This window comes from Balaenoptera musculus, chromosome 3, assembly GCF_009873245.2.
Source record: "Balaenoptera musculus isolate JJ_BM4_2016_0621 chromosome 3, mBalMus1.pri.v3, whole genome shotgun sequence".
In the NCBI taxonomy this organism is placed as follows: domain Eukaryota; kingdom Metazoa; phylum Chordata; class Mammalia; order Artiodactyla; family Balaenopteridae; genus Balaenoptera; species Balaenoptera musculus.
In genome coordinates this window covers 75,904,999-75,917,029 of record NC_045787.1, presented here as the reverse complement: position 1 = coordinate 75,917,029, position 12,031 = coordinate 75,904,999, and the positions used below count along the sequence as shown (strand labels likewise).

The following is a 12,031-nucleotide window of genomic DNA, read 5'->3' as shown; positions in this document are numbered from 1 at the left end:
AATTACAACTTACGGTGTGGTTTATTTGTATTGATGGAAATGACTATAACTAATTGATATTCTTCCATATTTGGATGCCTCCATCTATTAACCCTTATCGTAAAAAGAGTTACTATGGATGCTTTCAGTTTACTCCAGAGCTGCCCATGAAAATTCATGACTTTGTAGCTGTTTGTCAGAATCAAATTCTAAACAGCTTGTTGTCCCCTCCCCCCAAATAATAGAAAGACATAGTGGTAGGTATGTGATATTTTATAATGTTACAGCTGTTTATATTATATTTTAATGAACTTTGTTTAACAAAATTTTCAAAGTTCCTATGTTTTGTTACAGTACAACATTCATAATTATTATTAGAAGTAGTTAAGTTTATATAGAGCTAAGGTTTTCTTCATTTTAATTAATAAGGATTCCTAAACATTATTGACTTTTACCTCCATAAGGCTAAATCAGATTTCACAGGTGAAGAAGGAAAAGAAAAAAGCTGGATGTTTACATACAAAATTTAAATTCTCCTTCAGTTATAAACGTGCTCACTTGGAATATGGTGGATATAGATAGTTTTTGTAATTATTATATATTGCTCTTGTTTCAAATACCACAGAACAATAAGACAAAAGCTTTTTGGGAATGGTAAAAATCAGATCTTAGGTTAAGGATTTTTCTTTATTATTCATACCTTTTAGGATTTTATTGAAACTAAAGATTTTAGCGAAATTATTCTAATTATTTACCTAGAACTGTGACCCAAAGATACTGTGCTGTATATTTGTTTCTAAATGTAGATAAAATGACCAGAAAGGAAATTTGGCTATTGATGCTCTGCGAAGGCCATTGGTACTTTTAACTGCTTCAGAAATTCAGGGAAACGGGACTTCCCTGGTGGTCCAGTGGTAAAGAATCCGTCCTGCAATGCAGGTGACGTGCGTTTGATCCCTGGTTGGGGAACTAAGATCCCACATGCCATGGGGCAACTAAGCCACGTGCCACAGCTACTGAGCCTGCATGCCGCAAACTACAGAGCCCGCGCGCCACAACTAAAGACCCAACACAGCCAAAAAAAAAAAAGAAATTCCGGGAAATTACTGTTCCTAGAAACCATGGAACTTAGTTTTATAGTTATCTTAAAGCTGGACTGTAGTTTGGTGAATCTATAAGTAAATTGTTTTTTCTACCAACTGTTAAGTGTGTTTTAATAGTTACAGACTATTGTACTCATGGCTAATAGGCGATTAAAAATATATTTACAGCTCTATCTTAAAAGAACCAACCACGGAAAGCCTTCAAGCACTGTGTGCTCTAGGATTGGCAATGAAGGATGCGACACTGTCAAAAGCTGCACTTAATGAGTTACTGAAGCACTGCAAACAGAAAGACAATGATTATCAGAGGTGCCTTCTTACTTCAGCGATCTATGCACTGCAAGGTCGCACTGTGGCAGTGCAGAGACAAGCATCTAAAGCTGTTCACAGGTAAATTCTGTACTTGTGAACTTGGGGTCTAGTTATACTTGATGAAGTTGTCTTTGATGTTTGGACCTTATTAAGACTATACAATGAGGTAAGCATATATATTTGGAAACCAAGTTGTGGTTTTATGAAACTGTACATAGGATCATGTAACTGACTACACGTTATTTCACCTCTAACAATTTAAATAAAAAATTCAGTTGGTAAAGAGAGAACAGAAAATCTTTCAGAGTAAGGCCCAAATCTTGTTTTTTTTTTAAGAACATGAAAAGTTTATTCACAAATGAAGGAATAAAAATGGTTAATATACAAGAAAATATCTGAAACTTCATTAATAATACAATAAATGCAAATTTTAAGAATAAAGATACAATTTTTGACAAATTGACAAAGATTTTTAAGCTTTTTAAAAAAATTAGACATACTGAGTAAAGGCAGTTTATACAAGGAGGACTCATACAGGACCTGTAACTGGCCACAAAACATTTTCCCCAAATTCTCCTGTACCAAACCTTGTTTTAATATGAAAGCCCTTACAAATTCTCAAGTTTGTGATGTTGTCAGTTTGTTATCTGATACCGTCCAGTTTGATGGTTTTAGGAATTTTTTGGCCACTCAAACATTCATTAATATTCAAAATTTGGAAAATAGAAAGCTGTTATCGCTAGCAACAGTGGTTATTTATTAGATTTATTTTTAGCAGTAAAGTGTTATATCTGTAGTTTATTTTCCTTCCACAGTTCTCATCTCTGTGTTTTCTTCGAACACAACGTATTAAATTTCCTTAACCTTTCTGAATTGGATCTCATGGCTCTGTAATCATCACACTGCTGATTTTTCTTTCTTATTTTAATAAAAACTGTAGGTGTATATAGGAGATATAAAGTATGTTTCTAAAAATTCAGTCACTTTTAACCACACGTAGAGAATTAATTTGAACTTGTTTTAGATGTCTAAAAGATTTTTAACTTAGATGCTAAATAAAATGTTGATTTTGGGAGTACTTTTTGTGATTAAAGTAACCACCGTCTCTAAGCCCTCTGCTTTTGATGGTCACTATAGTAACCCAGCTGATCCTGCTCTGTGGTCTTTGTTGTCCCGAGTGGTTGCTCAGTACACTCAACGAAATGCAAAGGTGAGTAATGTTCTAAATTCTGGCAAAAAGATAAAATAACTTATGATGTGGTATATAATATAATTTTAAAGTATCAATATTAACATTATCACTCTGGAAAATAATTAACTAATAGAGCAAGGGAGTTCTGTTATTTAGTGAAGTTTTTCATTAGTCATTCAACAAGTAGTACATGGAGTTTCTTCCATGTACTGTTGTACTGCTCTGGGTGTTATGGAAGATACAAAGAAGGAGGTGGACTTTTTTGAACATGTATAGATTGTTACGTTATTCTTATAATTCACTTTCTTTTCCAGGTAAAATGTCTAATTGAATTTTTAAAAATTAAGGATTTCAGATCGACTTTATGAAAACTATCGTGCTGTGTATATTTTCCTTACTTTTAGTACTGAGTTGAATATTGAGGTGGTGGTGGTGAGGTTCATGATGCTCTGAACTTTAGTTACTTATTTTACTGGGGACTGTGGACATTTTAAAAATACTAAATTTTCATGGAGTAAAAACTATGTTAGTTTATCTTAAAATAAGTTTTGTGGTCTCTCTTTTTTTTTCTTTCAGTCTTCGTTTCACAATCTTGTATATTGTTAGAAAATTGTATATTTGTTTGTTACTACTATAAAGTCATGTAACTTTTGGACCTTTAATGAATATTTTAAAAGAGCAGAGTTGAACTGATCATAGTAGAAAAGATTTTCTTTTATAAAAATATTAAACTGCTTTTTTAAAGTTGGTGCTTAAGGAGTTTAAAAGTTACAAATGTGATAAAGCTGAACCTTTCAAATGACTTAATGTAAAGATTTTATCAGTCTTAATTTTTACTTTTTTGTGAAAGTTTATGCATTTATATAAGTAATAATTTGTTTACTATTATAGGGAGGTGCGGTAGCAGGAAATGTGGCTCATATTCTGGACTCAAATCATGGAAAGGTTAGTTTGCCCCAATTCAAAGGAAATGTTAAATAATATTATTATTATTTACCACTGGAAATGTTAAATAATATTATTTACTGTTAAATAATTTTGTTAAATAATATTATTGATGAATAATTTTTCTTCTTAGGCTTAGGGATCACATCATATCCAATATAGTACTACTTTTAGTCACTTTGAAAGTCAGGGAGCTATAAAGAGAATTGGTTAACACCCTTCCTTTCTCTTTGTAGAAGGCATTACTATACACTGCAGTAAATCAGTTGGCCATGGGAAGCAGTTCAGCAGATGGTGAGAAAAATACTGCACTAAAGGCCATTCAGAAGGCAGCTCTCCTTTCTCCAGGTGAATATAATGTGATCCATTTCCTTATTTAGGATTCCGTCCATCTTGCATATGTGTTAAAGAAGCAAAGTTTGTATTTTTATGAAATAAGGGAATTTTAAAATATTTTAAGATCTTGCATATTATCTGATTACTGCATTCAGCTACTGATGTTTAAGAGATAATCAGTTATTGAAGCAGGCTCAAAGGAATATCTGTTTAAAGATACTTCATTAACCATTATTGAAACTCTGAATTATATATTTTCAAAAAGTGGTTTTATTTCTGTTTTCCCTCAGTCTGGTTTAATGAGGTTTATTTATAGCTACTAAATTATTTAATAAACATGTTTAGTTATTTTTATGTGTAGTTAACTTCTTGAAGAGTGGAAATATGTCTTCTATGGTAACTGTTAGAACTGCCAAGGTGCTGGCCTCACCTGAACTAATTTCTTAGTTCTAACCAGAGTCGTATGTATGCCATTGGTCACAAAAGGCACTGGGGAACTGCATATAACCTGCATCAGCATGCTTCCGTTACCACTGCTGGAGAAGTGCTGTAGAGGATTGGAATGTCTAACAAAGTAGGGTCATGGGATATATTTTTACATAATATTATTTTTAACATGAAATATAGCTTTAAACAGTATATTCCCCCAGAGCACTTCATACATTTGCTGGATCAGAATGCTATTGCTTTTGGCCAGGGACTGTGGGGAAACATACAAAGAACAGGTTCAGTACTATCTTCACAATAAATGATAAGGATCCTAACTAAACTTCAGAGATTATTTTATAAAACAAGTAAACAAACCAATGTCCTGTTGTTTATTCTTTCTTTCATTTTTGAAATAGAACAAAAAGAAATCCTAAACATTTGGTTTTATCTATGTTCTATGTTAGGTAAGTTTCTGATTTTTAAAGGTGTTGCCAAACAAGTATTAGATATAGAATTACTCTCAAGAATTCTTACTGTGGATCTAGAATGATAGATGTTAGCCTTTGATTGTGTACGTGGCATACACTTTAGAAAGGTGAGATTGCCCAGCTAAGATCTTCTGTAATCATTTTCTCTGATTTTCCCATATTATCTGGAGAAATTCATAAACAAGGAAGCAGAGTCATATAGGAAGCTTAAAACAGGGACTGAGTGATGAAGCCGAGTGCTTATTTGAGACTTGTTTGGAGTCCAGTGAAAGTGAATGTAATTGTAGTTATGTGTAGTAGGTGTACATCTAACCTTTGTAGATCTTTAGTTAGACAAAGTACAGTTTTGATAGATGGTACTCCAAGGAATCTTTTCAGAAATTTAAATATTTAGAATTGAATGGAAAGAAATCCAATGTCTGTTAGATTAGTGCTTCTGTGATATTAAAAGGTATTTTTAGCAAACCATATTAAAATTTTTTTTAGTTTTCTAGTATATATATATGTATAAATTATATATATGTGTATATACATATATATGTATAAATTATATATGTGTGTATATACCTATATATGTATAATATTTATATTATCACTTTGTTTCATAGGGAATTTGAGTTGCTGGTTATCTGTAGAAGAGTTCATGAAGACAGCAATTCTTTTGAATTGTGACAAAAGAAATTGCTGCCGGCTAATGTCCATCCCCCTCCCAAAATCTAAACTATAGAATACCCTAAGATCCTTAAATGAGTTGTTCACTTAATCTTAGAAACACAAAAATTGAGTCCACTTCAACTGCATTCAGTTGCATTCAGTTATAGGATTTTAGACCTGAGGGCACCTGAGCCATCATCTAATTTAGATGCCTTATTTTGTAGAAGTATGTGTTCCAAAGGAAGAGTGGCTGCACAGTTAATTAGTGGCATTGTTAGACCTAAAATCCAGATCTAAGATTCAGTCATCTGCCTTTCATTATATAGTATTCAGATCTCACCATAAGTTCTAGGAAATGGTCCCCATTTTCTTATTCTGGATTTGATTATGTCTTATGATATTTAAAATAAGGTAGGCATTATCTGGGCAGAAATTATTTTATAATATCAAGGTATGTATTTAATTTTTTATAAACATTTTTGGTCTACATAAGATTTCTAATGATTCTTGTACAATTAGCAGTAATACTGGCTGTCTATAAATGAAATACATGTATTTCAGCCATTTGATAGGAGATATATATTGGATGGGGCAGTTAGGTAAGAAAAAAATTAAAAACTAGAGCTAAGAAGTATGTTTAAATGACTGTATTATTAACTGGAGCCCCTTGTAGGATTTAAAAATTATCCATTTGTGTTTTTAAGGGTAATAGGACTGAAAATATTAACCATGTAAATATTAACCTGCAAAATATGATTTGTGAAACAAAAGACCAAACAAATTAAAAAGCCTAAGTTCCAAATCCCAATCCAGCTTTCTGTTTTCACAATTAACTTTCTTGAAAAGAGGAGTCTATACTCATAATCTCTTTTATTACCTTCTCAACCCACTGCTATTGGGCTTTCCCTCTTCCCCTGAAGCTACTATCAAGGTGTGAAGGAAGGAAGGAAAGATCAAATGGATGAAGGGATACATCAGTGTAATCATAATTGCTTCCTTGGAATGATAAAGTGACTTTTATGCTTGGCTGTTAAACCATAGGTAAAATGGCGTTGTCTTGAGCTTTTCCTTTGTCTCAGACTTTTCTTAAGAGCTGAGAATTGTGTTATCTTGCTTTTCCTATGACTGAGCCTTTAATATAGGGACAGTGATGAACACAAGTGTCTCTGTGAGACTTGCCCTTGGTATTCAGTGAAAGTGAATATAATTGACCTTTCCACAACAGTGTAGTACTCTAGGCAACTCACGTAACCAGCCATGGAAGAAGAGTTAAATAGGATATTTCTTATCCTCTGATGTGTTTGGAAAAAATGGCAAATCTTAAAGGATGAATATAGTAATGTGCCTTATGAACTAGTTTTTCTTTAAGAAAATGGAATTTTTCTGGAGATAATATTTCATTTGTTGGTATTTGTAAACTCTTACTTTCATTTTTGGTAGTTTTTCAGCAACATGTTGATATTGACAGCCTCCTAACTGTATTTCCTGTGTTTAGGTGATCCTGCTGTCTGGGCTGGGCTAATGGCAGCTTGTCATGCTGATGATAAACTAGCCCTAGTGAAGAACACTCAGCCAAAGAGGATGGATTTACACTTGGCACTGTTATCTGCTGTTTCTGCTTCAAGTAAGTTTAAAAAAGCATTTCATACATGATATATTCAAGATAAAGTATTCAGAAGGATATTGCCAAAAGGTAGTAGGCAGAATTAGCCCTACATGAAAGGCTATTATATTCTCATCTAACAAAGCTTAAAAACAAGTCTTAAGGAGTTTACCTGCATACAGAACAAAGCTCAAGAACATTACAGGAATACAGAAATATTCAGCAAGGTAAAATTCACAATGTCTGGTATCCAGTTAAAACTTAATAGGCATGCAAATAAGCAGGAAAATACCACCCATAATGAGGAGAAAAATCAATCCATAGAAACAGATCCACAAACGACACATGATAGAAATCTCTTTAACATGTAATTAACTGTTTAATGCACATATGACAATAGCACAGAGGCCAGGAGGGGAAAATGGGAGTATTTTGTTGTAAAGTTTTTATACTGTAAGTGAAGTGGTATAATATTACAGTCATCCATAAGGATTTGTGGGGGATTTGTTTCATGACCCTCCTCAGATACCAAAATCCACCAATGCACAGCTCCTTTATATAAAATGATGTAGTAATAGTTGACTCTGCATATCCATGGGTTCCACATCCATAGATACAGAGGATCACCTGTACTTAAAGGTAGACTGTAACAGGTTAAAGATGAATACTCTAAACCTTAAAGTAGACACTAAAAAAATAGAGTTTAATTAATAAGCCACCAAAGTAGAAAAAATGGAATTATATAATACAAAAAGGAGGAAAAGGGAACATAGATAGAATAAAGAGAAAACAACACAATAGAGTTAAACCCAACCATATCAATAATCAAGTTAAGTATAGTGGTCTAAATACCCCAGTTAAAAGGCACAGATTGACAGATTGGATAAAAAAGCAAGAGCTAACTATATACTGCTTAAAAGAAACATAAAACAAATATAAATCTACATTTAAAGACCAAAATAACCTCACAGTACTATATATAAAATAGAAGAACAGCAAGGACCTGCTTTATAGCCCAGGGAACTATATTCAATATCTTGTAATAACTTATAATGGAAAAGAATCTGAAAAAGAATATATATGTATATATTTATATATAACTGAATCACTTTGCTGTACACCTGAAGCATTGTAAATCAGCTATACATCAATTTTAAAAAGATGCAAATAAAAAGACAAAAATGACCTAAAAAGTAAAAGAATGGAAAAAGATATACCATGCCAACACTAATCAAATGAAAGCTGGAGTGGCCACGTTAATTTCCTACAAATTAAGATTTCAGAGCAAATAATGTTTCCAGTGATAAGGAGGGTCATTTCACATTGGAGTCAGTTCATCAAGAGGGCAATTTAGGCACCCAGTAGCACAGCTTCAAAACACAAAATCTGTGTTGTATTTCCCAATAAAACAGGTAGAAAAAATGAAAAATTATGGAAAAATACATGAAACAAACTTATAGAACTGAAAGGAGAGATAGATAAATTCATAATTATAGAGATTCAACACTCTTCTTTTGATAATTGATAGAACAATTGGACAGAAAATTAGTGAGGATATAATTAAAAACTTGAAAAACACTATCAACTAACTTGACCTAGTTAGAACTTAACAGTTCTCCTAACAACAACAGAATGCATATTTCTGTCAAGTGTACACAGACTATTTACCCATATATATCAAATTGTGAGCCATAAAACAGGTCTAAGTAAATTTAAAAGGATTCAAATCATACAAAGTATGTTACCTTAATACAATGGAATTAATTTAAAAATCAATAACCAAAAAATCTGGAAAATTCTCAAATATTTGAAACCTTAATAACATACTTCTGAATAATCCAGGTCAAAGAATAAGGCAGAAGGGAAATTAGAAAATATTTTTGAACTGCATGAAAATGAAAAAACAACATATAAAATTCTATAATACTCCTAAAACACCTGCTTATATGAAAATATTAGCATTACATGTCCACATTAGAAAATAAGAAGGGCCTCAAATCGATGATCTCAGCTTCTGCCTTGAGAAATTAGAAAAAGGAAGGGGAAATTAAATCCAAAGTAAGCAGAAGAAAAGAAAATAGAGTAGAGATCAATGAAATAGAAAACAGAAAATCAACAAAAGCAAAATCTAGTTCTTTGAGAAGATCAATGAAATTGATAAACCTAGCCAGGCATCAGATAAAAAACAGAGAGTACCATTGTCAGGATTGAAAGAGGGTACAACACTGTAGCTATTAAAAGGCTCATAAGAGAATCTCATGAACAACTTTATGCCATTAAATTTGGCGATGTAGATAAAATGGATAAATTCCTTAAAAGATACAGAGCTCACTTAAGAAATAAACTGAATAGCTTTATATCTATTAAAGACACGGAATTTATAGTTAAAAATCTTCTTATAAAGAAAACTCCAGGACCAGATGGAGTCTACCAAACATTTAAGTAAGAAATAATACCAGTTCTATACAAACTCTTCCAAAAAATTGAAAAGGTGGTAACACTTCCTGACTTCTTCTATGAGATCAGCATTATGCAGATACCAAAACCAGACAAAGACATTACAAGAAAACTACAGAACTACCGATGTAGAAATTTATAACAAAACTTTAGCAATTCAAATCCAGTAACACACAAAAAACATAATAATACTTAATGATCAAGTGAGGTTTATTGTAGAAATGCAAGGTTGCTTTAATATTTGAAAATGAATGTAATTTACCATGTTAACTGCTATGAAAGATGCCAAAGAGTTTATATTTTATGATTTCATTTATATGAAATTTTAGGTAATGCAAACTGATCTATTGTGAGTGAAAATGATTAGTGATTGGGGACAGAGGAAAGGAGGAGAGATGGGTTGGAGACAGAAGTGATTACAAAGTAGTAGGAGGAAACTTTTCATGATGATGGATATGTTTATTATCTTGATAGTAGTGATGGTTCACAGATATATTTTTATGTCAAAAGTCATCAGATTTACAGCTTGAATATGTGCATATGTGCAGTTTATCATATGTCAATTATATTGCAATAAATCTTTACTTTTTTTCAATGAAGTATTTTCAGTTTTACTGAAGATAGTGATTTTTTTTAATGTAAGTCACAAGTATGTAAAGTCTTAAGTTATTCAGCTGTAAATATTCCTGCTATGAAACTTTGCAGAAACCTGTCTCATGTTGAGATAGTCTATGGTATTCCAGTGGTATGTGTAAAAGTTATATATGCATGGTAATTTAATTGTAATACTTCTTAACAACTGATTACTTCTCTGAGAACACATTATAAATTGCAGAAAAAAGTAACATTGACTTTTTTTTTAATAAAGACAAAGAATTCTTTGAAAATTACAACCAATCTCTTGAAAAGTGGTCTCTCTCCCAAGCTGTCACTGGTCTAATAGACACAAGAAGAATAGCTGAAGCTGAAGCCCTCTGCACAAAGGTATTGTTATGGAATTGAGATTCATGGATTCTTATCCTACTTGGAAAGTAACTGCAAAAATAGAATGCACGTTATTTAAAGAGCATTTGGTGGTGGTGGTGGTGGTGATGATGATGATAATACCCAATATTAACTGAGTACTTACTGTAAGCTAGTTAATACATTTAGTACTTTGTATTTGACCTTCACAACAATCCTATGACATAGGTATTTATTATTATCCCCATTTTTACAACTGAGAAAACTAAGGCTTAAAGAGGGTAAGTAATTTGCACAGGAGTTCACAGGTAGAAATTGATGGAGTTGCTGTTTGAGCTCACATTTGTCTGACTCTTAAGACTCAAGGTTTTAATCTTTTTTTTTTTTTGGTACCATTATGGAAGCAGTATTTTCCTTTGATTTCTAGTTACACTCTTCAGAATGCTATGTTTTCCAGTATCCCTACATTTTTCCGAAGTTCTGAACAATGTAGAATGACTGTGGGGATTGTTAAGTGGGTGACGGGAATTATTGAGTAGTCAGTTTTTACCTACCTGGATTGTAGGCTGTGTGAATAAATTCTTACACCTTGCCTAACCCATAATAGGGTCTCAGTAAATATTTATTGAATGAACAAATCAGTTTCGTAAACCTACTCAAAAATAATTTAATGAATAAGGGGAGTTTTAAACATTATTTTTCCTGAAAACATCTGTTTTCATAAATGCTTACCAGGGAGAAGGTGTTGTCTTTCTAGAAATGTTTTTTGAAAGATCAATATAAATTTTTACAGAGAGAGAAGAATGGATCTTTGAAGATCCCTTTGGTCCTTGAATTCTCTGAAAATCAGAATAATACATTTTCTCTTTTATTTAAGAAATTCCGTCTAGGTTCAGGACAGTTTAGTACAATACAGTGAATGTTTAGTAAGCATAAATTGACAGTTGCTTCGTGCTCTCTCTGACAGAATAAGGGATACTTTTATGAACCTTTCCTTGTCATTTTAATGTCCCAGTCTCTTACTTAGAAGAAAGCAATCTCATTTCAGAAATAAGGACATTTAGGACTATGACCTAATAATAGAAAATAAAGAATTATGTCATTGAGAGACAAGCAATAAAGAAAGAAATGTTTAAAACAATAGTGGAAGGACTTGTTTAGAGAATCTCCTTAACTTCTTCTTGTATGTGTATATTGTATGTATATATGTATATACATATATAATATATACACACACATATACACATATGCAACATACACATATTTTATATATATATACACACACACATATAATACATTTATATGTGTGTGTATGTGTTTTAAGGCATAAATAAATGGCCTGGGTAAATGGGTCATTTCTCTTACTCCCAGTGTGTAAGAAGTCTGTGCCTGGAGGAAGGACAATGAGTATCTTTGTTAAGAGGTTGAGAAAGGAAAAAATTTATAGCTCTTTCCCTCTTAAAAAGTTAAGTTTCTTCCAATAAGGATTAGTTTTAGCCTTCACTGTTAATTTTATATTTTCTTAGTTCAGCTGTTTATATGTAGTACCTAAATTTTTCAAGATATCACC

The 12,031-nt window shown here is 32.2% G+C and overlaps 1 protein-coding gene across 6 annotated transcripts in view; it reads left to right on the top strand.

Annotated features, from left to right (window-relative positions):
- TTC37 (tetratricopeptide repeat domain 37) overlaps positions 1 to 12,031 on the top strand; it is a 164,228-nt gene that overhangs the window by 138,842 nt on the left and 13,355 nt on the right. For all 6 annotated transcript variants that reach the window (XM_036846124.1, XM_036846127.1, XM_036846121.1 and 3 more), the window contains 6 exons: positions 1,251 to 1,472; positions 2,532 to 2,604; positions 3,478 to 3,531; positions 3,768 to 3,879; positions 6,934 to 7,062; positions 10,367 to 10,482. In XM_036846124.1, coding sequence (XP_036702019.1) covers positions 1,251 to 1,472; positions 2,532 to 2,604; positions 3,478 to 3,531; positions 3,768 to 3,879; positions 6,934 to 7,062; positions 10,367 to 10,482 — 706 coding nt within the window. The remainder of the gene's footprint in view (positions 1 to 1,250; positions 1,473 to 2,531; positions 2,605 to 3,477; positions 3,532 to 3,767; positions 3,880 to 6,933; positions 7,063 to 10,366; positions 10,483 to 12,031) is intronic.